Source organism: Zootermopsis nevadensis, unplaced genomic scaffold, assembly GCF_977971745.1.
Source record: "Zootermopsis nevadensis isolate Lab colony 2312 unplaced genomic scaffold, Znev_1.0 Znev_ptg000050l, whole genome shotgun sequence".
Lineage (NCBI taxonomy): Eukaryota > Metazoa > Arthropoda > Insecta > Blattodea > Termopsidae > Zootermopsis > Zootermopsis nevadensis.
In genome coordinates this window covers 774,276-802,090 of record NW_028259182.1, presented here as the reverse complement: position 1 = coordinate 802,090, position 27,815 = coordinate 774,276, and the positions used below count along the sequence as shown (strand labels likewise).

Here is a 27,815-nt window from a genome sequence, read left to right as displayed (position 1 = left end):
ATTTACTTGGATATTATCCATCGTCTAGTAATGAAACGTAAAAAAACGTAAAACGACGTTTCGGAGATGAGGCTCTATCTCCTTCTTCAGGTTCCTACTCAGTTGGGCCTACTAGATAGATCTAATCCCTATCTCCGGACCTTTTTGTTTTTTTAAATATTACTCACGACAGGCGACAACGAATTCCCCATCGCCATTCCCTCCTTTTGTTGATAGAATTTATCTTCATATTGAAAGTACGTAGTGGTCAAGCATATCTCCGGAGATAGGGATTAGCTCTATTTAGTGGGCCCAACTGAGTAGGAACCTGAAGACGGAGGTAGAGCCTCAACTCCGAAACGTCGTTTTACGTTTTTTTTACGTTTCATTACTAGACGATGGATAATATCCAAGTAAATTTTTATTCAATTGACTCTTCACCATCGTCAAGAAGTTTTAGATTTGATATACGGTTGGAATTATTTGATTTTGTTCGGTCAGTATCAACGTAAATTTGTGCTCTAGAAATAGAGTTCCTCGGGACCATTAACAACATTAATTACCACCGTTCAATCACGTATAAACGGGTGCTACCTACAGTGAATCTCAGTGTAAGGATGTCTTCTCGGTGACGTTTGAATATAGAAACAAGTGAAACACCAATCCAACATAACGTGCAAGAATATGTGCGGTTCGCCACATTGAGACATACGACTTCAGTGAAAGGACATTTGCATGCTATGTGTGCTCAGTAAAGACGTTTGTACGAGTTAGTAACACGTAAATCATATACAGATATCGCGTATCTGCAGAAGCTGGATCTATGTAATTTGAGAATATTTATTCTTTATAACGATGACTGGGGTCACTGTAGTAATTACATGAGTGTAATATAAAATTAAATAAAACTCCGTCAATTAACTTTCGACACTACATGTCTAACCAAAAGGAGCGTGTGTTTCCTATGGTGACAGCAACATGAATTCCAGATGTACCTGATTTACAGAGGTTGGAGGTGTCTAAATGTGACTTTGTGTGCATATGAATACATACATATTTCCGACAAGCCTTATCTTTGTAATATCTCGATATATTTCAAAATAAAATTTGTACATGTTTACTAATAATTCTTAAGCGTCAGCAAACATCAAATGCTATACAACAACCACAATTGCGGGAACAAATGCATAAGTGACGTGAGCCAAGATTCTTTCGATGTCAACAGGAATGTATCCAATGTAAAATCTTTGAAGTATAAAGGTGTTTCACAGGCTCAAACATAAGATTGTTCAATAATTTAAGAACATTGAAGTATTTGAGTTTTTAATATCAAGCAATCGATAATAGAACTCATACGATGCATTAGCATAGACAACATGCATCAAGTCTCTGCGCATCACCTACTGCGCAGATACCTCATTTCATTAGCTTAGCCTAACCTAACCTATCCTAACCCAACTCAATCCAACAGGGGTAATCAGCGTCACATTGAACATGGCGACCTGCGTACGAATTTTCGAAATATACCATGGATGGTCGGATAATTCTGAAATTTTGCATGGACGCCGTGCCACTGGTAAGTAATAAAGATTCATACCCTTTCGTGTGTTTCAAAAACATTTAAAATATTTTAATACTCTTTTCAATATATGACGACGACATATGCAATTCCACACAAAAAATGTGCATAAAGCTTGTTTACGTGGAGTGCGACCATTGCTATTACAAGGTCTACAGGTAAGTGAAAAATGTAAAATTCTTATAACATACTTCCATGCAGGTAGGGGTAGACTATATTATTGTTTAAAATGTGAATTACTATAATATTTCAGTGTTAAATTCGTGCAATCGATTGCAACGATCACACATTCAGCTCAAATGGACAATATATATTATATATGGAACCACTGCGCACCACCTTCTGCGCATATGCCCCAATAACCTAACCTAACACAACTTGACCGAGACCAGACATCGGTGATCAATGGCGTCCTGCGCACGAATTTTGAAATTAAAGAAAGGATGGTCGGAAGTTAACGAAATTTTGTATGAACGTCATGACACATGTAGGTTAATGAAATACATATTCTATTATATCATAACAATTGTAATAAAGTAACACGAGAAGGCGACAAATTCGGGAGGTGGACACAAGTGAAATCGGCCACGACCAATATATAAGAAACATAAAATTAACTTAATTACGCAGACAAGTGTAGTTCACATTAAGTAAATCGTGTGTATACGTGATTATATACATGTTTTAACACATATACATAGAAAAGTATATTTTTTTACGAATGAAATATACCTCAAATTCGGCACAACGGCCCCGGCAGGTACATAGTAGCGAATCGCATACAGAATCAATAATACGTAAATACATATGATACGAACGACCGTAAATATGTGTAAGTGAATGATTTTGCTTCAATTAGCAATTTCATGTCGGCCTCAAACAATTTTAAAATGTACTTGGAATAGTTAAATACGCTAGTATTATCCAGTTTGTCTCATTTTGAGCCCATTTGCGTTTTGTTTTTACGGGGTCTTGTGGGCGTAATAGCTGCTACACGCCTACAAACAGTCGACAAACAATGTTTGCAAACAGTTTATCGACTGTATTTTGCTTTCCACTTGAAACCGGAAAAAAAGAAACACCGAATATTAGCTTGGAGAACGATATTTGGTTTCAAAATGTTTTCCACCAGTGTGTTCGGGTGTATAGGAGCCTTAAAATAAAAAAAATGATTGCTTCATAACATCACGTTGGTTACGCCAATGAGAGTCAAGAGTACTGTCACCGCGTCGTAAATATTTTCCCCATAAAATTCATTTTGTAATTTCATCTACCGTCACTTCGTTCTCTGACACTAACTGGAAGTGCAGTTTACGAGCACACAACACTTCGAAAATACATTCTGACTGTGGCCAATTCCAAAATTGTTCGACAATTGATACTTTCAACTCTAAAGGGTTTTGACGACGGTAGTTTACATCTAAATTTATTCTTTGTCAAGACTTTTTCCATCGTGTGTTCTTTAAAATCACGACGTTTCGGAGGCTGGTTCTGTCTCCGTCTTCAGGTAAGAGGTACCTACTCTGTTGGGTCCCTTATTAGTTGAGTAGGTACCCCTCACCTGAAGACGGAGACAGAACCAGCCTCCGAAACGTCGTGATTTTAAAGAACAGACGATGTAAAAAGTCTTGACAAAGAATAATTTTAAATGGATACTTTGATGCATCATTTAATATCGGTCTATGTCCACTTTTGTGTCAGGTTTTTTTTAGCTTTTTTTCAACTTATATTATGTTTCCGTTGCGTCTACTGATAAATAAGACTAATGTTGCAACGTTGAATATGTTCATGCCAAAATGAATCAAGTGCAAGTTTACCGTATTATAAAGTTTTTTTCCGAAAAGAACTATTTTCAGCATTAAAAACAGTTTCGCAGATGAACTGTGAAGTCAAGCGGTCGGAATTGGCACTTATACTATAACACCAAGAAACCAACGTAGTTATTAAGTTTCTTTCAGGCAACTTCATTATACATCTTGAGCAAAAGTTACATTACAATTTAAAAGAATTAATGACGTTTTATTTAGGTAACGTACTCGAAAATAAATTTCTCTAAAACCTTGGGCAAAAATTCAAATTTCCCAACGTACTGCTGGAGTTTCCAGGCATTTCCCTAAAAGACGTGGAGATCCTATGAAATAGTAATGGCGGATTACAATCGTAGGAAGCGAGCTTCTTGCTGTTCTGTATATGAAGAAACGCATTCATCGACCGCTGCAGAACGTCGTTACCAAATAAGATTTGAGGAGCAGTCTCCTAGCACTGTGTTCAACATTATGTGGCATTCGCAGTTCAAGAAGATGAAGAATTCTTCGGGAACAAACCGTGTTTACTGAAGAAACTACGTTTCACGAAAGTGGTTAGTAACCATTACTAACCATGCGGGGATCAGAATCGCCCGGGTTCGTAGTTGAACATCAACACCGCTTTCCGAAACTGAACAGCTATAAACAAAAACTTTGATGTTGGACCACTGTTGTAAAGCAATCTATTTTCCAATACGTGGTCTGAATAAGAACCTTTTAAATCTATACTGTAATTTGCAGTCGCCCTTCAACGTTCGTACCGCTTGATTTAATCTTTAGTCAAACGAAGCACACAGTTTTTATTAAAAAACAGTTTATCAATCTCCTACTCACCACTCCTACGCGATGACCTCGAAGATACTGGTCTTCTTAGCGCATGGAGACCGCACGCGTAAGAACAGAGACTGCAGACCAACCAAGTCCTCACAATAGCAAATTATGAACGACACACGCAAAACAGTCAAACTGGGCACCAGAACAGCATTCAGCACAAGGCATACGTAAGAAACAGATGAGTCTTCACAGCCAAAATGTCTTTTTAAGAAATGTAGACTATTTCACGAGAATAAAACGCACATTACTTGGCTTGTAAATCTTAATTTGTGGCAATGACATTAAAGAATCTATACACATCGCAGTATTGATCCCGAAGATTGAAAATGTTACGAATAAAGTCACAGATAATAACCAACTGACAACGAAACGACATAGTCAGCACATCATAAATATTATTAATTTAAATTAAAGAACATTAAAACTGTTCACGAAGGAATTGTGAATAACTCTGAGAAGTTTATTTGGCCATGTGTCGGACAGTTTCACTTGCAGTGGTCAAATGAACATTAGTTCTTTCGTAACAGACCCTTTTATACATATCTGAAACTAAAGAAATTTTATGATCTTGTTTCAGTTCAAAAGTTTCCTAACCAAACTCATGATTTAAATTTGGTTTTAATGCACGTTTACAATGAACCACAGTTAACCCATGTTACATTTTGTGGCGACTTCAGTGTACACAATACCAGTTACTTGTATCAACTAAACTGACATCAGTCTATTATTCTTAACAAATTACTTTACTGTAGTAATGACCTTGATATTTCATTCGAAATAGGGACATAACGTGTTAAAACCTTTCATCTTGCGTATCATGTCATTAAATATGATTTATAATTAGGATCACACCGCAAATTAAATATTCAAAGTAAAATGTTTCGTAAACCAACTTCACAACTCTTCTTTAATGTTGACAATGGACCCGCGAAAATCTCTCACTGCTTATGGAAGTCACAATCAGACGCCACGTGTCGACTCATGAGCCCCTATCGTCAACGCCAATAACGAACACATCCTACGGCCACAACCTGCGACAAGCGACTGTGACACTGCGCAGAACCAGCGAGCAACTGAGGGGAACGCGCGTCGTAAACAGAGACACCGCGCACAGTTACGGGAATGGTCTGAAGATGAATAGGTCTCCGATTTAAGAAGTTTCAAAACGTCGCCGTGTAGTAAGAATATCACACCTCAAGATTTCTGTCTTCTGGGTTGTTGCGCTGTGTAGTCTGGTCGATGTTTACCAACGTTTCAGAGGTCATACTGCCTCCATCATCAGGGCGATAATTCGTTGGTAAACATCTACCATACTATACGGCGCAACAACCCGGAAGACAGAAATCTTCATACACATCGCTCTGATGATGGAGGCAGTATGGCTTCTGAATCGTTGGTAAACATCGACCAGACTACACAGCGCAACAACCCAGAAGACAGATACCTTCATACTTATCGCCCTGATGATGGAGGCAGTGTGACCTCCGAAACGTTGGTAAACATCGACCAGACTACACAGCGCAATAACCCAGAAGACAGAAACCTTCATACTCTGATGACGGAGGCAGTATGACCTCTGAAACGTTGGTAAACATCTACCAGACTACACAGCGCAACAACCCAGAAGACAGAAATCTTCATACTCTGATGACGGAGGCAGTATGACCTCTGAAACGTTGGTTAACATCGACCAGACTACACAGCGCAACAACCCAGAAGACAGAAATCTTCATACTCACCGCCCTGATGATGGAGGCAGTATGACCTCTGAAACGTTGGTTAACATCGACCAGACTACACAGCGCAACAACCCAGAAGACGGAAATCTTCATACTCACCGCCCTGATGATGGAGGCAGTGTGACTTCTGAATCGTTGGTAAACATCGACCAGACTACACAGCGCAACAACCCAGAAGACGGAAATCTTCATCGCCCTGATGACGGAGGCAGTATGACCTCTGAAACGTTGGTAAACATCGACCAGACTACACAGCGCAACAACCCACAAGACAGAAATCTTCATACTCACCGCCCTGATGATGGAGGCAGTGTGACCTCTGAATCGTTGGTAAACATCGACCAGACTACACAGCGCAACAACCGAGAAGACTGATATCTTCATACTCACCGCTGTGAAAAGCTCAAATATTACAATATCACACCTGTCTTTAGGGCATTTATCCGATCGAGATACGTTTTTCATTTCATCATAACACATTTTAATTTCATCCATCCCTCATTCTACCGATGTTCACTATTTCGCTAATTTTTTACGTGTATATGACCCACTAACTTATTTTAATCGATCTTGTTTGAGAATGGTCCCCGCCACAGGTACATGATCCTACTCCACTTTCTTTACAGGGTGTTCAAAAAAATGGTATTTAGAACACACGACTGGCTCATTAAATCGACGAATGAATAACGATCCCAAGGTCTGAAACTGGAGCTACAGAGTTTTAACAGCCAATAACAATGTACTTAATGACAAGGCAATCCAACGTAAGGGACAAGTTGTAACATAAAACTTCTCAGGCCTTTATGCGTGCGTGCGTGTGAAAATACGGTTACAGCAATTATTTACGCAGCTTCTTAGAAAGGGCCCAGCATGTTTCGATCCTAGTGGGTCTCCTTCAGTGACATTTACTGACTATAAGAACGTGAACAGGAAGTTCTTCAATACCTTCATTTGAGCGACTTCCTTCGTGCCACATTTTTTTAGTGTTCTGTCTGACGACAGGTCCATATGAACAGGATCCTTCCATCCTTTTCTCGGACTGGGACCTGTTCATATACGTTCTTGGCAGATGATCCAGAAGTGGTTTGCCATTGCCTTCTTCTGTGTGTGAATGGAGTAATTGTTGGGATGCCACGGAGAAACCGGAGAAGCCCCCGGAGGAAAACTCCGTGATGCTTAGACCACGGCCTTGCCCAACACAAGTTACAAATTCGGGCACCGCCGGGAATCGAACCCGAGACCCCAGGATTACAAGGCCAGCGTTCTAACCGCTAGACCACCGTGCCACATACTAAAATAAAATTTCCAAAACTTCACACCAGTAAAGTCGTCATTCGCAGATGGCTGTCTTCTGGGTTGTTGCGCTTTGTAGTCTGGTAGAAGTTCAACGACGTTTCAGAGGTCCTTGCTGCCTCCATCATCACCATCATTATTTATACGAAGCACTATCCAGAAACAGAAGCACAGTTTGCATTTTCATAAGCCCGTGTTACGTTGTCAAAGCTTGCGTCTCTTTTGATTACCGACATCCAGTCTGGCGCGCGTGGTCAGAAGGGCACTGAACACAAATATCCAGCCCTCGCATGGTACGCATATGAAACATCGCTCGATGCATCTCATTACGGCCATATGTATGCATGAATGTTGGATGTGTTCGTATAACACATTCTCTAGCCCCGAGCTGTCCAGATGAATAATGAAGATGTATAACTTTCGATTGTAAGAACACATTTCTAGGCTCGTTCAGAATGAAAAGTTTCAAAAATGCTCCTGATAGCTTCTCCGTGTTTCCCTGTCTCTTTGTCCACAAATCGAGAATTGCAATATGTATTTTAATTACATTGATATTGGCAAATTAGAGACATTCTAGTCTTAGCTAATGCGAAGGTTTCGATAGCAAGTGGACAGATATGAGATTTGTGTCCCAACACACTTATTGTGTTTTGTGTTATTGTTTTTCTGTGTCATCTCAGCTCGAGAAAGATTAGACTGACTTCGGTAATACAGTCAAACCTCTATCCATCGCTCCCCGAACTATCTATCGTTTTCCCGCATGCATCGTCCGTTTTGTTCGGTCCCGGATACATCCCATATAAAATAATGTTACATTTTCCCGCTGCTATCGTTCCTCGAACTATCATGTGTTTCCTATGATGACAGCCAAATATATTCCAGATGTACCTGATTTACAGAGGTTGCACGTGTCTAAATGTGACGTTACCGTGGATATGTATACATAATGTATATATTTCTGACAAAGCGGATCTTTGTAATATCTCGATATATTTCAAAATAAAATTTTCACATTTCTACTAATAATTCTTAGGCGTAAGCAGACATCAAATGCAATACAAGAACCACAATTTCGGGAACAAATGCATAAGTGACGTGAGCCGAGATTATTCGAGGTCAACAATAAGGTAAAAAATTTAAAATCTTTGAAGTGTAAAGCTATGGTAGTGCCTCAAACACAGGATTGCTCTATATTGTGAGAACATTGAAATATTAGAGTAATTAATATCCAGCAATCGATATTAGAACTCATATGATGCCTCAACATAGACAATTTGCATCACGTCACTGCGCATCTACTTCCGCGCAGACGCCCTTTTAACCTAACCCAACACAACCTTACAGGGGTATTCTGCGTCACTTGAACATAGCGCCCTGCGCACGAATTTCCGAAATAGACCATGGATGGTCGGAATTTGCTGAAATTTTGTATGGACGTCGTGCCAGAGGTAGGTAAAAAAATTTCATACCCTTTCGTGTCACAACACTTGTAACAAATTCTCACGAGGGCATCGAATTCCCGAGGTGGAAGATACGCCAGATCGGCCACGATCACCATCATCCGACATTATCAAAAAGGAATTACGAACAAAAACGATTCTTTATGTTTAATATCTGATGCCTATACGTGCACAGATACGTCATAAGACTAAAAAATGCATAAAATTAGTGTAAAATTATTTTTATGGCGAAGAAACTGATAGTGAATAAGGTTATGTAAGCGCGTTGTAGCTTCATACCTAACGATTCGCGCACAGAAATCACCATACGTAAATAAGGGGATTAAAATTGAATCCAAACACATTCAAATGACGGAAATTAAGGAAAACAACAAATAAATATGCAATATGAATTGCAAAGATCAAAAACCATTTCGAAAATTATGCAATTGTTCCTACGCATTGAATGTAGCGTACAGATGGCAGCATGCGTAAAAAGACGTTCCGAATTAGGATGCTGATGGAGTGTTGTTGCAGTCAGGCAAATCAATAATCCTTCTACTTAGCGATTGGCCGACATCAGGGAACAGAAACTCACGAACTCTAACGGAGAAATCTCTAAACCGAAAATTACGCGGTTCGATTTGATTGGAAGGACTTGTACATCATCTTTCACATACGTAGATAGATGTCAGCCCCGGAAATGAAAGTCAGTCGTTACTGATTTTTATCGAGGGGCAGTGAAGTCTCCGTGATTCAATGTTAGCTTTGGAATTTAGCTAAGAGGTATTCAACTTCTTAATTCCAAAGTTTCGTACGTTGGTACTCATTATTTCCTGCGATACCTGTTAAACTACTGTGCCTGTAATAGTCGAACTGTTTCTGCTGCATGAAAATACCCTCTACGTTATTATGGCTGACGTCATCCAGACGCTGATGTGTTTTGACGTCTGGAGCTACGTCTCGTGAGAGAGGGCGTGTAACACCTACGTTATATGCGAATGCAGGTCGCCCGCGGTCTTTACGGACAACACCCGACGAAGACGCCATACCTGCAGCAGTGGAACGATAGTCGTGGAGAAGTTCGAGATACCGCACGAGAACTGGGACTGTCCCAACCGAGGGTCCTCGACGTACGAGGTGCGATCGGAAAGTTTCAAGACTGTGTCAATAGAGGGCGAACCGGATGTAGTACGAGCTTCTGCCGCTAGGGGGTGCGGCCTACATTCATAGTGAATCAGTGTGCCAGCCGGCATCATCGAATTAGCATTTGTTTCTTAGTTACGGGCGTTTTGGTAGTGCATTACACCGACCCTCCTGCGATTTCGGAATGGCGTGTGCATCAAATTTTGCCAAAGACTCGCCAAAACGGCTACGGAAACCTATGAAATGCTAAAGCAAGCATTTGGGGAATCCGCAATGGGTCGTGTGTGGCATTCACGTTTTAAAAATGGCCGAACCTCTGTCGATGATGACGAGCGTTCTGGACGACCATCTTCGAGCACAACGTCTGTGGACAGACGATAACAGGCACGAGAACACGTGGTGGAAATAGCCAGTAACACAAACACAAGGAACAATACAATGACACGAGCATGAAAAACTTGAACATCGTCTCTATGATTTATCTATTTGATCTGTCAGAAATCTATAGGCCACTTCGGTCTGGGCTACATCTCTTACCGTCTTCGTAGTAAATAGAAGGTGAAGTGTGAAGCCATGGTAATGAATGGAGGTGAGCTGTCAGCATGATTATCCTGCCTTTCGGGAAAAATTCATTTGAAAACCACTAATCTATTATTGACGTACGCCTCTCTACCGAATGTCTGTACAAATGACTCCGTTGAATGACTGATTGCGTAGTGTCCAAGAACCGTCACTGCGTTTATCTCTCCTCACCTAGGTGCCTCGCCCCGATAACAGTTGCAACAGATGAGTTGTCTGATAAAGATCACATTTGATTTTCGTCGCTAGTGAAGAGAAGAAACAATTGGAACTGGAATAACCCAACAAATGCTGTACGTATCATGATATTTAGAGAAATACATATATTATTTTTATTCGTAAACACAGTTATTAGGACATATTTTACATTTATAAACTGTTGCTGCAAAAAATCAACCCGCTTTATGTGACGTTTATGCCATTCAGGTAACACGGCTGTGTTATGGACGAATAAACGTCCATTACAGGTGACGTTAGATTGGTTTTATCTCAATAAATGTACGTGTAATTTGACTTAATCCGACTGGATAATAAGGAAAGGAGAAGCATGTGTATTTATAGGGACTAAATAATGAATAAAAATGTTATTAACAAGAATGTGGTGCCTATAAATGTTTATGTTAATCGGGTATTAACTGAAATCGCATTGCATACCCATCAGACCCTGCCAAAGCGGGATGTCCAATTTATGGGCTTAATAACGAACTGTTATTTGGACATTCACAAAAAAGATCGGATTTCAAATCGGTTATACACCGACTGAGAAACGGCGATTTAGATGATGTAGTCTAAGATTTGAATAAAAATTTCCTTTCATATTTTTATTCAAATAATTCATCATCTTAACGAACTCTTAGATTTTATAGTCTAAGATGTTTACCCAAAGTCCTCTCTATGGACCTTGAGAAAGATACATATGCGCAATCTTGCATTAGACCTATATGTGTTTTCAAGAGTGGTCTGATCAGACAAGTTAGATTTGCATTATAATATAATTTCTTATGACATATCTTCGTGCCGTATGTTAGGAGAAAAGCTTTGGCCTTGGCAGTGCAGATGGACTTTTCGGGAAAACATAGGACATTGTCAGAAATTACAAGGTTTTAACTCTACATAATTCCTCTCTCTCCTATCCCTTCTGTCTAATCTCTTTCACTGTTGGAAAACACACTTCACATAGTTCGCTGTTCTTTGAGCTGAAATGCAAACACGCAAAATCAGGTTCTTCTCCATCGATTTACATGGTTTATCATCTCGCTATCCCCACTGTACGTTTTACCGTTCTTTCAACTACTGACCATTCGTAAAGTGTTCACTTTATATCATAAAATTAAGTTAACTTAATTTGCACTAAGAATTCTACCACACCACGCCCCATCATTTCCTCAACTGGACTGCATCGATTTCTAGTCACAGATTCATTGCTGTCGAATTTCCACTCTGCCGAGGCCAAATCTTTTCTCCTGAGTGCAACGAAATCCACTCACAAACTCTCCATAGTGTGACAACGGTCGGTGCCAACATGTTCAGGCGTGTTCCAGAGAAATGGACAGAGACCTCTCTGAACACCTATTGTAACTACGAGGCGTCCATTGTTTGATCATTTGATAGGAGGCGCATTTGACTGTGACGTGCACAGGGTTGTACTTAGGCACAGGCCTGGGGCTCCCCAATAAAGTTAATTTTGACAAAAAGTTTTAAAAAACACGAATTCTACTATGTAAAAATTACAATGATAAATATCATTGTCATGCAAAGATACTTGAGGCCCGGGTGCAAGAAGAAATCGGGGTCCCCTTACTTATTTGAGATAAGAGCATATTAAACCGCGCTGCAATGAGTAAACCAAGTTCGGGAGACCGGGTCACGCCAAATATTTCCTTTCGTCTTATTGTGTGCAGGTTTCAGTGTAGTCTATGTGCACACTTAGATGACAATAGCTCTTGGTTCAAAACATAAGCAGAACAGACACGTGGATCTAAAAATAACACCCATCTTTGCAGATTTCACAACATTATTACAAGCAACCTATGGCCACTGCTGGTAGCCATAGCAGTTGCAGGTGATACTGAAATGGTATGTCCTGGTCTGGAAATGACAGTCCTGCATCCTCAATGCATCAATGACAGAAATATTTGTCCTCAGAACAGCACATGGGAGCCAAGATCCAAAGTTTGTGACATGTGTGATGGCTGCACAGCTTACCTACGTGAGTGTGAAATAGTGCTTCTCAACATTAGTTTATCGTAAATCATAGTGCTCATTCTTCTTCTTCTTCATCATCTCATACCCTTTTATCTCCTACGTGTAGCATAGGGGCCTCCTTTCAGAGGTTTCTGATTTATTTTTAGACATTTAGTAGGGAAGGAGAGTGCTCATGGCATTAATATATATGGAAGTGTCTGTATTATTATTGTTGTTTCACTGTTATAATTGTTATTACTACCAGAACATGTAGTATACATGAAAGAGATGAGAAATTCACACAAAATTTTAGCCACAAAATCTGATTTGAACAAAGCCTTCATATGATGTAAATATTCACAAGTTCCCACCAAAAAAATTTGTCATTCCTTGGTCAGACAGGATATACCATCACTGTCTACAGACTTTTATCATTACTCTCCTTCAGTTCGTTAACTTATTATTACCATAACGCGTTGTGTTGCCAACTCACGATGACTGATGCGAAGGCGTTGTTTTATTTTAACAGAACAAGGTGATGAGTGTGAACCAAATGGCATTATGTCGTGCAAGCCAGGATATGAATGTGATGTACAGCAACTCATATGTGTGGCTAAATGTAAGTACAGGGTTTCTTTTATTTTACAAGTAAAAATGTTATAAGTTCCACCACAGAAGTAGAGAATGTATGAAGATGACTATCTTCTGGAATGCTGTGCCATGTAGTCTGCTAGAAGTTTACTGATATTTCAGAAGTGCACACTGCCCATATCATCATGGAAAACATTGCCCTGATGATGAAGGCAATAATCACCTCTGAAACACCAGTAAACTTCTACCAGAATGTATGGGTGCAAAATTCCAGAAGACAGTCATTTTCTTACTCACCATTTTAGGAACCTCAAGAAATATACCTCTATTTAGGTCTGAGATGGAATTATGATATTTTATCTTCTTTTATTAGAGTATCGTGTGGTCCAATTTATTATATTGTCCGTGCTTTAACATTGTAGCAAGGTGAATGGAAATTTCCACATATTCTTAACCTGCCCACTAGATGGTGACGCGTGGTCAGCAATGCCTGCAGTGCAGTATATCTTCATTACGAGTGAAGTCTGTACTGCAATGCCAGTCTTTAATGGAATGATGAATTTCTGTCTAGCACTTAAATAGAAAATGCAACGATACTTTACTGTGCCTAATATATATTTTTCCCATTGTATTGTATTCTCAGCCATTCACTGCACCAGTCTCACTGTATTAGTTGCCTTCACAAAATTATGTAGATTCTTATATAACCTGCCACTACTGCCTATATTTCTGTGTCTCTGCAGCGTGTTCCTGCCAGTACAAATTTGATATCAACTACTACAATTCCTGGAGACCAAGGTGTGATGGATATGACTATGGACCTGTACAGTGCAAAGGGGAGAAGCCCACTGGCAGGTATGGAAAGAGTTTATGATGCAGTCTGAAGTTACAAAGCAAGGAAGCTGCAGCTAAGAAAAGATAGTTTTGTGTTTCTAACAAAAGTTCAAGATTCATCTTTAATTATGCCCATCCTAATGTTGATTATATTTGAAAATGATTCTTGCATGTGCAGACAATTATATTTTTTGTTTATGCCAAAGGAAAGGTCATTTTTCTGACTCTGCTGTACCTATTATTTCACTGAGTGTCACCATGAATTCTGATCCTAGTCTTGAATAAACCTGCCAATTTGGAACCAAGGCAACCAGGGGTTTTTTGGTCTGTTATCCAAGGTTTCTTTTCAAATTCAGTTCAATAAATTTCATGATGGTTACTAAATGTGTCAAAACAATCAAAACGAAGTATTTATTTCCCAGAGCCAAAAGGCAAGCTGAGACCACTTCTAAACAACCATATTTTTTTTAATCTCATTAAGTCTAAATGTATGATGGATATGCCAGTTGGCACTCCATCCTGGAATTTGCCCTCACCATGGAAAATTTTGTTCTGATAAAGAACGGAATAGAAAAATATTAGTGTGTTATTGATATGTTTATAACCTGAGAAGATAAACACGGAACTGCCATGTGCTTCATTGCAGGTGCTTCTGTTTTGATAAGAAGGGGAAGAGAATATTTGGAGAACAGCTATGGTCTAAAGCAGAAAACATGACATGCGGTGAGTTCACGTTGATCCACCATCCCAACAGACGCTATAGAAAATTAATCAAAGTTATAAGCATACTCAGTCACCAGGCTATAGAACCTGATGACAAAGCTGTGTTATCAGGTTTTGTATATAAGTAAAGCCATCCCATTTTGTGCCAATGTTGGCACTTCGGGGAGAGGAGGTACAGCTCCCACTCATTCTCGGCCTCAGCCCTAGAAGGGAGTGAGAGGTCAGCAGCACACCTTGGTCATACTTTACTCTCAGGAAAGGACCTTGGCACGCATTTGACAGGAGGTTGGGTGGGCCCCAGATCCAGTCTGGATGCAGAGGCCACAAGAAAATCCTCTGCCCATCAGGGATCGAACCCCAATTGTCCAGCCTGTAACCAGTCACTATACTGATTGAGCTAACTAGCTCTCATATATACGTACTTAAGTTTTATAACGAACAAACATTTTGCTTATACACAGATCAAAGTGAAAATTATCAAATGCTATTTAGCAAAAACTTAGCATTCATCACACTTTATCTGCCTAAACTTACTGTGTTCAGCTGTGAAATCAGAGATTTAACTGTTCTGTGCATCTGTTTGTTAAATTTCCCATAGTTAAAGAAAATTTTGGCAAAAGAACATGAACTGAATTTGTTAAATATAGATTAATTTAGCAACAGGAAACATGTCTCAACTGTGAAAACTTAAAGGTGGCAAGGTTATGTTATTGCAGATCACCGAAATCTATCACGTTTCAATTTCGCCTAGCCAAAATACCTCAAAAGACACTGTTCATGACACCACATGTGCTTGAGCTGGTGTTTAGAATATTAGATCTGACAGAAGTCTAGTGTTGTTACACATTTCATAGAACGTTCCTAACATTTCAGTAATGAATAACGCTTGAGGCTTTTGTGGTGACTAAATGCAATGAAATCTCCTTACGCTACTAGCCATGTCAAAATGGAATCATAGTCCGTTTCAGAGACAATGTCTCCATCATCAGGGAATGTGAAGGAAAACATCAATTTGCTGTTCATATCTACCAAAAATGGTGCCCTTTCATGTATGGCCATACATAAAAGGGATCATTTAACAAATTAATATACTTTTAAAAGCTAGTTTGCTTGTCCATGTGTGCCCCCCTCCAATAACATTTAAACCACTTCAAAGAAATTTGGTATGAATATCATGCCACTAAGACAGCAACCTACAAGTACACATATTGTTGCAACCCAGTAGACCAATGAGAATCTCATATAGGTAACTAGCTATACAGACTGAGATTTCCTATGGTTCTTCTTCAGTTTCTCAAAACAAATAATTGTAATAGTATTCTCCATCAACTAGTTTGCTACACATAACAAATTATCTTAGTTTATTAATCACCGTTGGCTTCTTCAGATGAGTCAGTGTCATTAAACAATCCGCAAATCATTCTTGTGCCACAGCATGCAGCCGTCGAGTGCTGGAATTGCAGGAACAGGGTCGGATAGATGTGACATTGCATTGTAATGAACAAGGTAACTATGACGAGTTGCAATGTGACGATGGGATGTGCTGGTGTGCAGAAGAAAGGACTGGCACACCAATCTCTCGCATCCTGCCTGAGAATATGATGACAATGCTACCATGTTGTGAGTATCATTGCCAGTTTTACTTTTTCAGTGACAGAAATTACGTCAGCATTCTAAACGTTCTCTCCTTCTGTCAGATAAAGTGATCAAATTCAGTGGGTGAAGAGCAGTGATACTTCGATGACCTGTCACCATTGCATGGTGGAGGTGCAAGTTGTGGGTGAAGGAAACAGAGTTTGTATTGCTTTGGAATCTCTATATTCCTTTTGTAATTTGACAGAATTAGAATTATCTTGTATTTTACTCTTGCAAATCATATGTTTAAAATAATCACCATCCTGTTATAGATGACAAGGAACTCACTGGGTCAGGATATCTGCGGCAGTGTGAGAGTTTGTTATTTGCCCAGAAGAAAATAGAGATTGAGATGGCAGCACATAATTCAATAAACCCAAACTTCCCTCACACAAACTGTGAGTTGGATGGAAGCTATGGTGCAGTGCAGCAGGATGGAAACCAGTAAGTCAATCAGTTGATAACTGTAATCAAAAACAGTAATTAATGCGAGGAAGACGGCAGTCTTCTGGGTTGTTGCACTGTGTAGTCTAGTAGAAATTTACCAACGTTTCAGAGGTCATACTGCCTCCGTCATCAGGGCAATTGCCCTGATGACGGAGACCTCTGAAACGCTGGTAAACATCTACCATACTACACAGTGCAACAACCCAGAAGACAGCGATCTTCAGACTCACTGTTGTGAAAACCTCAAATCCTACATAGTAACTAATGTATCACTAAATTAATAATAAACATTAAATTTAAAACCAAAGCTAAAAACAATGGTTTGGTACTTTCTGATTAGGCAGCACTAACAGACTGTTGTATGAAATGAGAGACCCAGATTCAGACTTAGATCAGGTGGAAAAATTGTTCTCTTGAACAAAGATAACAATAGCATCATACCACTTCCCTAGAAAATAAAATTAAATTCAATAAAGTATAACTCTGATACACATTCCTCATGTATTTCCTCACTCAGACAAGGTATCCAATTCTTCTTACAGATTCTATTGTGGATGGAAAGACAAGAGCAGAATTAATGGCTATGCTGCTGAGGTGAAGGATGCAGCTGCCATGAACTGCAGTGAGTACTGACCACAATTTATTTTTTAGGCCAAAAACTTATGAACTGGTTAAGTTACACAATACATTACAGGCATGTTAACAAAGTCTGCATAATTTTCTTTTGGTCCATTAATTTTCCTTCCATTTCATTTGTTTTAGTATTCCAAAATACTACATGTAATTTCATTTGAATTGCTCAGGTTTAGTGCCATTAGTATGACTGGTCAAATTGTGTTTTTGAACGTGGCTACGCTGATGTATTAATATCTTGCAAGTATCATCTTAGCTTCAGTCATTTTCAAGTTAGGCATTAATGTTATTACAAATTCTTAGCATGACATGTATGAAATGAATGCATACAGGGCTGACCATCTGCGTGATTAAATATGAGAATTGTTGAATGGACTGGATTAAATTTGGTATGGATATTATGCCACTGGAGACTACCCTACACTCTTGCTTTTATAATTTCCTACTTGGTGGACAAATGAACTTGAGATATGGAAACAACACTATATAAATATAAACCTTACTGTTTATATTTTAATGATAGTTTTCAACATAAAATTTTATAAAAATCCACTCCACAAGAGCATAATGTTAACAGTTCATGGAGAGATGAACATGCCCTGTTCAGTTTTTTCCCCATTTTATACTCAATTCATGTTACACATAAAAATCAAATGTTTTAGGATGTGCTCGGGACAATAAAATGTATGGCAGTGCAAATCAATGCCTGGGCAATGGCAACTACAATCCTGAACAGTATACTAACAATGGCACCAGGTACTGCATAGATGCAGATGGCTTCCTTGATGATAAAGCATGTCCTGATTCACCTGTCCAGTGCTAATGAAAGAAGAATTCTCTACAGCTGAATACACAAAGCAACCAAAGGCATTCAGTATTACATAATTCCAGTGTTTTCAAAGTTGTATTCAGACGAACATAAAAGGTTAGATGAATGTCTTCAAATATTTTGTTAAATTGTTCAGATCAACAGACATTTTCCAAATTAAGACCTAACAATTTCAGCAATGTGGAGTGCAATAAAATATTTCAGTTTATTCGAGGTTAACTCAACCAAGAAACCACTGCCACAGAAGTTAACCTCCCATTCCACAACTCAAATTCAAATCATGTAAATATATTCTTCAACATAAGAATTACCTTTCAGTGATTCATGCTAGAAATTTTTTAAATTAATAATTGTACTAATTTATATTTGTGATAGTAAAGTCGAAGTCTCTGCCCAAATAAACCTCTTAATTATATTGTCATAAACAAGTGAACTAAACCTTCATATTATCACAGGCACCCTGCCTGATCTGTCATACTTTATTTCACATGCTATTGTAAAACTGAATTCTTTTACCTAAAATACTCCTAATAATACTTGGAAATAAATGGAAGAAGTGATACAGATAACTAAAAACAATAGATAAAACACCTTACCAGATAAACTACTTCGATATTCTCATTCTCACTATCCAGTGGTCCATTGTCCCATGTCCTTGTCCACACAAGCCAATAGAAGTAGTGGGCAGAGACATGCATTGTCATCCCCATCATCACAGTCTGTGGTACTGATGTGCATTATTTTGTTCAATTCTATATAAAAAATGGAATATTCTGATCAATTTTAGTAGATTTCCCAATATAAAATGTCATCAAACCCCATTCTGCAGCCTTTAAAGTGTTACATGCAGATAGAGTAATGTAGAAAATATAATAGGCATTCTTGCAACCTTAAGTTGTGAATTCACCTAAAATTAACATAAAAACAATAATGTAAAACTCAGATACCAGTTCACTTAAAAAATGTGGGAAAATGAAAAGAACAGCCTGTCAAACAGGGTACTAGAGGTGGAAATAAAAGGATAATTACCAGTGGAACACCCTAGATACAGCCAGATGGATCACACAGCAATAAAGATGGCATGGCTGATAGGAATGACATCAGATTTATAGTACAGTACGGAAATATTTATGCAACAGTCAACAAAACTTGATACAGAAGAAATTAATAACAAAACCATACAGCTGATCAGCTGATGTACTGTTTATTAGATCTGTTTTGCTTGAGGCTGACAGTAATGGAGGTAAATGAGCATCATAAAGCATCAGAAGTAGTGGTCAAGCTGACATTCAGATTGCTATCAGATGTGACGTTCACTTTCCAGTAAGACAAAAATTAATATTGTGGGTTACAAACAGTTCCTAAACTCCACCACAGTGCTTATCACACAGATCCTGTATGTCAAAACATGTACATTCTTACCAACTAACTCATAATAAAAAATTTCTAAAATAACGAGTTCTTTAAATAATTATATCTTCTCCTTCCCTTCATAAGAAATTTATCCACACTACACTTACTGATAAAATGCCAGGCTTGTTTAATCTCTAGCAGTAATTGGTTCAGACCAGATCATACAATTTTGGACAAAATGTTTTGAGAAGACTACTTATCTCCAGTAGACAGAAATTCATTCAGCTTTGATGCTTCACACAATGAAAGCAATAAATAGCATAATAATGCCAGCTAACCTCCATTACACAGTACCGTCATCACAATCAGCTGGTCAACAAATTAATTTCATTAACATTCATAAAACTGTTATTCCTAGCACTAACAAAATATGTACATTTCAACAATAAGTACATCAGTTCTGCTTCCCTCTAGTGGCCATGCTACTGTTAGAATCAGAGAATTGGTAAGATTTTCCACTGACATGTCCACAACCACTAGTGTGAACCTTGGCACCACATTTATAAAGGACAGGCAACACCAACATGTGAATTTTTGAAAAGACAATAGGAGGCAACAAAAACTCAAGATTCTCTTCACTTGAATGATTCTGGCCATAAATCCTGCAATTCGTTTAGTATGTTGTCTCTCTTACTTATTCATTTATAGTTTATTTAACAACACTTTCAACATCTCAGACTACGTAGCATCAAATGAGAGGATGATAGTGGAAAGAATGTGGTTCCTGCCCTATCAAAGGTACTATTCCTAGCAGGAATTAAGGAAAACCACAAAAAACCTGTCAGGATAGCTGGTCTCCATGCTGAGATTTGAACCTGGGACCTTCCAAATACAAAGCAGGAGGCTAAGCACTTGACCACAATGTTCAATCATACTGCATGTCAAACATTTAGAAAATATTCTGAAAAACACAACTGTATTCCTAGATATAACTGAAGTTCTATGTAGACTACCAGACTACACAGTACAACAAACCAGAAGACACCATCTTCTAACTTGCTGCCATGAAAACCTCAAGTCCTACATGATATCCTGAAGCAGATTATTGAAGAGTAACGAAGAATGTGTAACAGAATTCATACAAAATATGCAGTTCCTCTAACTGGTTATTGTAAAAGTAAAGTAAAGTTTGTCCCACTATACACCATGTAGGCGTTTGGGGTGAGTGGAGGTATAGCTCCTCTCTTCCTTGACCTCGGCACTAGATGGGGGTGAGTGGTCAGCATCACGCCCCGGCCGGCTTTACCCCCGGGAAAGGACCCCGGTACCCATTGTAGAGGAGGCTGGGTGGGCCCCAGAGCTGGTCTGGACGCAGAGGCTAGAGGAAAAATCCTCTGCCCCCGTCGGAACTGGTTATTGTACTCCCCCTTATTCAGTTATACAGTTTCTGCTTCAATGTATCTATGAAGATTACAACAACAAAAAACTTGTTTATGTGCTTTAGTTCATTGGAAGTAATGAATATGAGGTCCCTATTTCAGTAACAGTTTGGAATATGCCATTTAAAATCATTCACTGAGATGCTAGCACGTCTCAGACGACAAATGCTCAAGTGTTCTGAACAAGGCATTAAAAGCATTTAAGAATGTCTCTTTCTGCAATGTCCACTTCATGCGTCAACTGTTAAAAGAATATGCAGATAATTCCGGCATCACAATTTCTTCCCATTGTTCTACTTAATAATAAATAACATTTCAAGTATGAATTACAATACATAATGTAATAGGATAAGATGGGCGGGGCATGTAGTATCCATAGAAGAAATATATACATACAGAATTTAAGTTAGAAAACCTGAATGGACGAGACCACTTGGCACAGATGAGGGCTGATCTTAAATAAATCAGTGGACTGAACAGGACAGGGTCCAGTGATGAGCCCTTGTGAACACGGAAATGAATCTTTTGATTCCATAAAAGGTAAGGAGCTTTTCTGACTAGCTGAGCAAATATTAGCTCCATGGACTTACTTACATGGTATAGTCCCAACAGAACAGCTGCCTGTAACCCAAAACCACACCCCATCTCTCAAAAAATTAAATAACATCACTTTATTTTGTTACTTCCAACACTATTTTGGAATGAATGACATTGGTTTCCTAACAAAGATCTAGAATGGGGATGGGAGAGAAATATCAGAACGTAAAAAAAAAGAATAAGCTACTGCATGTCAGAGGATGGCCTACATAATATTTCAAATATTTAATTCACAGTTCAAGTCTTCAGAACTTGAATGCAGTAGCAGAAGCAGGTATACAAATATACTAGTTTCAAAGTGAAATATAAGCTGTCCCTTCTAAACGAGGGCCAAAGTCCACAGGAATAAGCACTATGAGCCATTATGCATCATTAAAGCCTCATTACATAATCTCCATCTCTGAAAACAACAAATAATACACAACCTTTGATTATAATAAGCTCTGTCATTAACATTGCTGTTAGCTGCCATTGTAAAATTTATGGTAATTTACAATTCTTGTGTTAGTAGTTCATAGCTCATATGCATGTGGGCGGATGCACACGCACACACACACTTTCCACAAGGTGGCCACAACATAAAACATCATCATCTAGAAACACAAATTCATGAGAAGCATTCAGTCCTGTTCATTTTATTTCTGAAAGCAGAAGTAACCATTGCTCTGTTTTGTTACTTGAATTAATGCCCTCATTTATTATTTTCCCTTTCACTATTGATGGATGCAGCAAGTACCTCTAAAATGCTGGTAAACTTCTATCAGATTCCACAGTGCAACGACTGGAATGACAACCTGAAATCTCTCTTAGACATTATACAGATAACTGTGCCAGTACATTTTCCTCCACCCCAATTATTCCTGATAGAGCATACATCCACATCTTTGGCACAGTTGTTCTGTCCCAGCCTACAGAACACTGTCTTATGACCAGATTTAAAATCTTACATCAAAATTAAACTTAACATCTCATTTAACAAACCTGATTGAAACATTTTTTAAAACCATGATTAACAATAAGAAGCACAATAAATGCTCCTTAACACAACAATCAGCTACAATAAAGGTAATCAAATGCACAGTAAAAATAAAGATACTTTTATCCTGTTCGATGCTCCAGTACTTACATTCTTTACACACTTGAATATTTTTGTATCTGCTAATCTAACAGCTATTATCAAAAAACAAAATTCACAATACCAGCGAATCTGATACAGAGACCCAAAAGTTAGAACATTTGTTGTGGTTATTTTATTATAAAAAATCCCTTCCAGAAGTGTGGCCACCCTGTCTCAAGTTTCCAACTGAGTCAAATGTAACAAATACTAACTATATATCAACAGACATCAGTGCAAAGTTATACAAAATTAGATCGATGGTATAGTGCATACAGGCATAAAAATCCAAAGGGAGTGAAAACAGGCCCCTGTGAATGTCTCAAGGTGGCAGCCCTCACTAGTCAACTGTAGAGAACTTTCAGACCAACAACAGTAATTAACAATATTAAATTCTATTAAAATCCATCCATTAGCACAGACAGTGAAATCACTAAGAAACATGGACTGCTCCTGCAACTCTCAATGCTAGATCAGCCTGCTCAGTTTTGAGGCACTCACAAACACCACTACTTTAGCTATGAAAGTTTTGTTAAATGTATCATCCAAATTCATATTTGGACAAAACACACTACTTTACATAAATATCACAATGAACTTCCAAAATATTTCATGCCCATCAAACAGTAAACTGTTTTCAAGCAGAAGTTGGAAGGAATAACAAAATATTTCATGTGTATATAGTTCATAAAAAAATCCCATGAAGATGGTTGACCTCTGGGTTCTTGCACCATGTAGTCTGGTAGTAGTTCATGTTTCAGAGGCGCTTGGTGCATCCATCATCAGGGTGATATCACTGAAATGTCAGGAGACTTCAGCCAGACTACATGTGTAACAATCCAGAAGACAGCCACCTAAACACTCACTGCCATGAGAACCTGGTATCTCAAAAAAATCCATTTTTTTAGAAAATCATAAAATGGCTATCTTATCAGGTTCAGTGCTAAGCTGCCTCCATCATGAGCATCACTCATCTTTGTACATACTACTGTGAGAACTTCACATCCTACTTTGAGAACATCTAAATTAATAAAACTGGACTCCAAGGACATGTCTAATCTTTACTTCATGATTAGCATGCAGTTCACCAACTTCTTGTTCCATGAACTTGTTTTCAACTCGAATAACTTTATATACTTTCCCAAATAAATTTTCCTTCAGATCCTTATGACCTGCCTCTTATGTTACCATTTAACATCTCACTTCTCCTTCTACGTAGTGCAGGGGTTCTCAAACTTTTATGGCCTGGGTTACATTTATCATTTCTTACTGCCTCATGGACTGATGGGTTATAAAAGATGACAATTTACTGAAAATTCATGGCAATTTATTAAAACTTATGCTCACTATCAAAAATAGGTTCATATATATTTTCTCTTACAAATTCGTTAATTTCAACTTTATTCAAAATTAAATATTTAACTCAGGTGATAATTTTTTTTTTTCGTTTTACAGTGTTACAATATTACAAGAATGTATGTGGGCCACACAAAACACATCAGTCAGCCATAGATTGAGAACCTCTGATTTAATTAAAGTAGTACGAAACTGGAAAAATGTATGCATTTTTATACCAAAGTTGGTCATTCATTGGACATAGCCAAATTAGCTACAATAACTTAAACTTAAAAGTATGCAATAACATAAAAAAACAAACAACATAATATTGCATCATCAGACTTAGGGATATAAGAGTATTTTTGAGAAATTTGTAATATTTCATTTTTTCATTGCAACAGTGTTTCATATTCTCTTACAACTGGCTACACTGAATCCAAATCAGTCTGCCCTCAACACCACACATCAATAAAATTCAGGACACAATTATCTGGGTGTTGCACTCTGCCAAAATAGTAAAAATTACCTATTTTGGAAGAAATGTGATAACGGTTACCATTCTGACATAGTCCAACACCCAGAAGACTCCAAAGTGAATACAGACTGCAGTAAAAATCTCACAAGAAGAAACATTATGTACAAAATATTTATGCTACTAGAGCAATTGAAAATTAATGTACAACACATCACACAACATGGATTTTTGCTGTCAGAGATGTCTCCTGTCCAGCAGTATGGACATTCATTTGTAACCACTGTAATTCACAATAACACAGCATGGAAATACTTACAAGACTAGCAATTACATACATTTTTAAGACAATTGTGAAATCTATATTAAAAAAACCTTTCAGAAACTGTATATTCCTGAAAATGCATATTCAGGGGAACATTTAAATTGTTTATTAGCAGCTGTGCACACCTTTCTGACATTCACCACACATAGCAAATGAAGCAATTTTAAATATGTCACTATATTTTTGCAGCAGTAACTGTTTATAGGTTCCAAAGTTCGGAATCATTAATTTGATTTATTTATGGTTTATTTAACAACATTGTCAGTAGCTTAGACTATGCAGTGCCAGATGACAAAATAATCAGTAAACAGTGAAATGTAAAAGGACATAAAAGGAAGCATTTGCCTAATCAACTAAAGAAACCCACAAAAACTTCAGACAGAATAACTGTCTCCACACCGAGTAAGAAAGGAAATGGCCATGGCATAATTTAAAGTACTATCCTGAAATCTGCCTAAACGGTCAGTCAGGATAGTCAATCTCCAACCAAGATTTTGACTTGGAACCTCCTAAATATGAAGAAGTCCTGACCACTTGGCCGTGATGTTAACTACTGTTATGCACACTGTTTTGTCATTACATTCATGGTACCTGTGACACAAAAGCCCATAGTGGATCAAGGTTATTTCATTTTCAAAATTCTTTTCTCATGATGAGCAATACTGTCAATTGATACAGCTTCGCTAAATAACCACAAAATTTACTAGATGGAGATCACATCTGGATGAGAGTTTTCTTGTGACTCTACAGAGTGTTTGCTTGGAGTAGTTTTCACAAAAGAGGACAACAATATCAGCCAATGGTACAAAATGTTTACCCTTCTGGTGTCGTAACTTGAAATAACATCAAACTGACAAATATTTTGGACTATTCCCATTATCCTATTTTTTGATTAAAACATATTTCAAAAGCTGGGTTTGTTTCTGTCATCAGGTAAAAGTATAAAATCTACTATATTGGGTCAATTAATCTCTCCTACAGACCATTGTATATTTTGTCAATACTTCTCTGTGGTTGTAACACCATGGGCACTTGTAGGTATATATCATTGTTCCTTCTCTCATTTAATTTTTTGCCTGTCTTCTCAGTTTTAAATTTAAGATTCTCTTATACATTTGCAGACACTGGCAATGTAAACCCTGTTATTTCTGAATTGTTTTCTGTTCCTATAAATGACATTCCCTCTAAAACAATTTATTCATTTCACCTAAGTACATCTTTCACAAATACTACGATAAAATATGTGTATACTGTAATTATACTTTTAAAATATCAAAAAATGTATACTGATACTTCAAGCCTGCCACCACAGAAACATCAATGCTTTGGACACATTTCAACAACAGTATGCAGTTATTCAACCAACTTCTGTTGCCATAAAAAGCTACACACAGAACAGAAAACTGATTTATGACAGTATATTATGGTTAAGTAAATTTCACAACAGTAAGCCATACTGTCAAAAGCAAAAGCAGAAGTCAGATTCCAGAAAACAGATTTTATTCAGCAACCATGGTAGTTGGTAGGCTTGTTTTTATCACAAGAATCTTCACCATTAAGTATAAATTAATGACAATGCTTTTTTTTTGTCTACTTTACAGTTATTTTTATTTGTTTCTGCCCCAAGCTTCAAACCTTGTCCTCTGCTATATGAGTTATTCTCAACACTGTAATCCTGGCCTGTTTCAAAGAAGGTGTATTAGACAAAACACCGAAGTCAAAAGACACAGGACTCACTAAATATGTCTTGTGTGGATACAACAGTCTGAAAATAGAACAATGGGATAAATCTTCTTGAATTTCTCACTACTTTACAAAGCCAGAACATTTCTTGACCTTCTAATGTCTGCATGCCACTGGACATTGTCTTATCCCTTTGGATACCAGCAACCATTTCTCTGCTATCTACTCCTAGCCTTAAATGCTAATTAGCAAAACAAAAACAGTGGTAGTTACAAGAATGGCATTAATGTTTTATATAATCCCTGATGATGGCATGTGGGTGCAGAGGGGTTAAACTGCCATTGGAGTATGTTTGAATGCTGCAGATGTTTCTACTGGAATGTCCTCAGACAGCCATGGTTGCACATCATGTTAATACTCCCGATACAGCTGTAACTGTCGCCCACACAGCCAGCAAAGTCACAGTTCATCCATACGTGACCGGACGGCCATTTCCACTACCTCCAGGTTTGGGTAGTCAAGCTCCTTTATTAGACACAGTACAGCTGACAGGATGTTGGAACTCTGAAATGTGCATAACAGAGACTTCTCTACCTGACAGTTAAGATCCAAATTAAAAAAGTAAGGTAATTTTAACTTGAACATAGGTTATGCAAATGCAATGTCACATTAAACTTAAAGTTCAGTGTGTATATTCTCTAAACATGGAAAATCTTGTTTATTAGTGCTCAAAGTAATGTTGTTACAACATATATGGTCAAATGCTGATGTAACAAATATCAAAATAATGAAAATTGTTATTTGTATAAAATAATCTAAACACCCATTTACCTAAAATATTTAAGAGAGAAAACTAAATATTAAAATCTTTCAGTTTAAACCCTCAGTGCCATAAGCAGTACTCACAATACCCCAGGCCCATGCATCATGTATTGACATTCCACACAATCAGTAAGCTGATAACTCTGCTAACTTTGATGTCCTCAGCATGATTAATTTTTATGACATTTGGTATCATCTGAAGATGAAAATCTGAACTTCATTTTCTATTTTTCATAATAGCGAGTCTTGGTATGAAAAAGTAAAGCTCCTGTAATTCATCCACTAAAAAACATTTCTATTCTGTTTCCCAGTGCTGTATTACATGACTGACTGGTGATTTTGTCTTTTAGTAACTTAAGCAAGTGAATGGAATCAAGTCAATCTGTCAGAACTGAAATCAGTC

The 27,815-nt window shown here is 37.9% G+C and overlaps 2 protein-coding genes across 6 annotated transcripts in view; one reads left to right on the top strand and one right to left on the bottom strand.

Annotated features, from left to right (window-relative positions):
* The first annotated feature begins 10,488 nt into the window (after window positions 1-10,488).
* Window positions 10,489-19,724, top strand: LOC110837046 (uncharacterized). The gene is made up of 9 exons (XM_087361009.1): window positions 10,489-10,686; window positions 12,397-12,602; window positions 13,107-13,196; window positions 13,912-14,023; window positions 14,649-14,725; window positions 16,160-16,345; window positions 16,633-16,804; window positions 17,350-17,429; window positions 18,103-19,724. Exons 1-9 carry the CDS (start codon window positions 10,682-10,684, stop codon window positions 18,261-18,263), a joined length of 1,089 nt encoding a protein of 362 aa, XP_087217135.1. The 5' UTR covers window positions 10,489-10,681; the 3' UTR covers window positions 18,264-19,724.
* Window positions 19,356-27,815, bottom strand: part of LOC110837050 (uncharacterized) — a 29,865-nt gene continuing 21,405 nt past the window's right edge. For all 5 annotated transcript variants that reach the window (XM_022078815.2, XM_022078818.2, XM_022078817.2 and 2 more), the window contains one exon: window positions 19,356-27,154. In XM_022078815.2, the coding sequence (XP_021934507.1) occupies window positions 27,050-27,154 (105 nt within the window). In that variant the 3' untranslated portion in view covers window positions 19,356-27,049. The remainder of the gene's footprint in view (window positions 27,155-27,815) is intronic.

Bases quoted from the DNA above. Each gene is read 5' to 3' on its own strand.
- LOC110837046 (XM_087361009.1), top strand. The intron at 13,197-13,911 runs GTAAGTACAGGG...GTGTCTCTGCAG, and splicing joins ACTCATATGTGTGGCTAAAT to CGTGTTCCTGCCAGTACAAA. The intron at 16,805-17,349 runs GTAAGTCAATCA...TTCTTCTTACAG, and splicing joins GTGCAGCAGGATGGAAACCA to ATTCTATTGTGGATGGAAAG.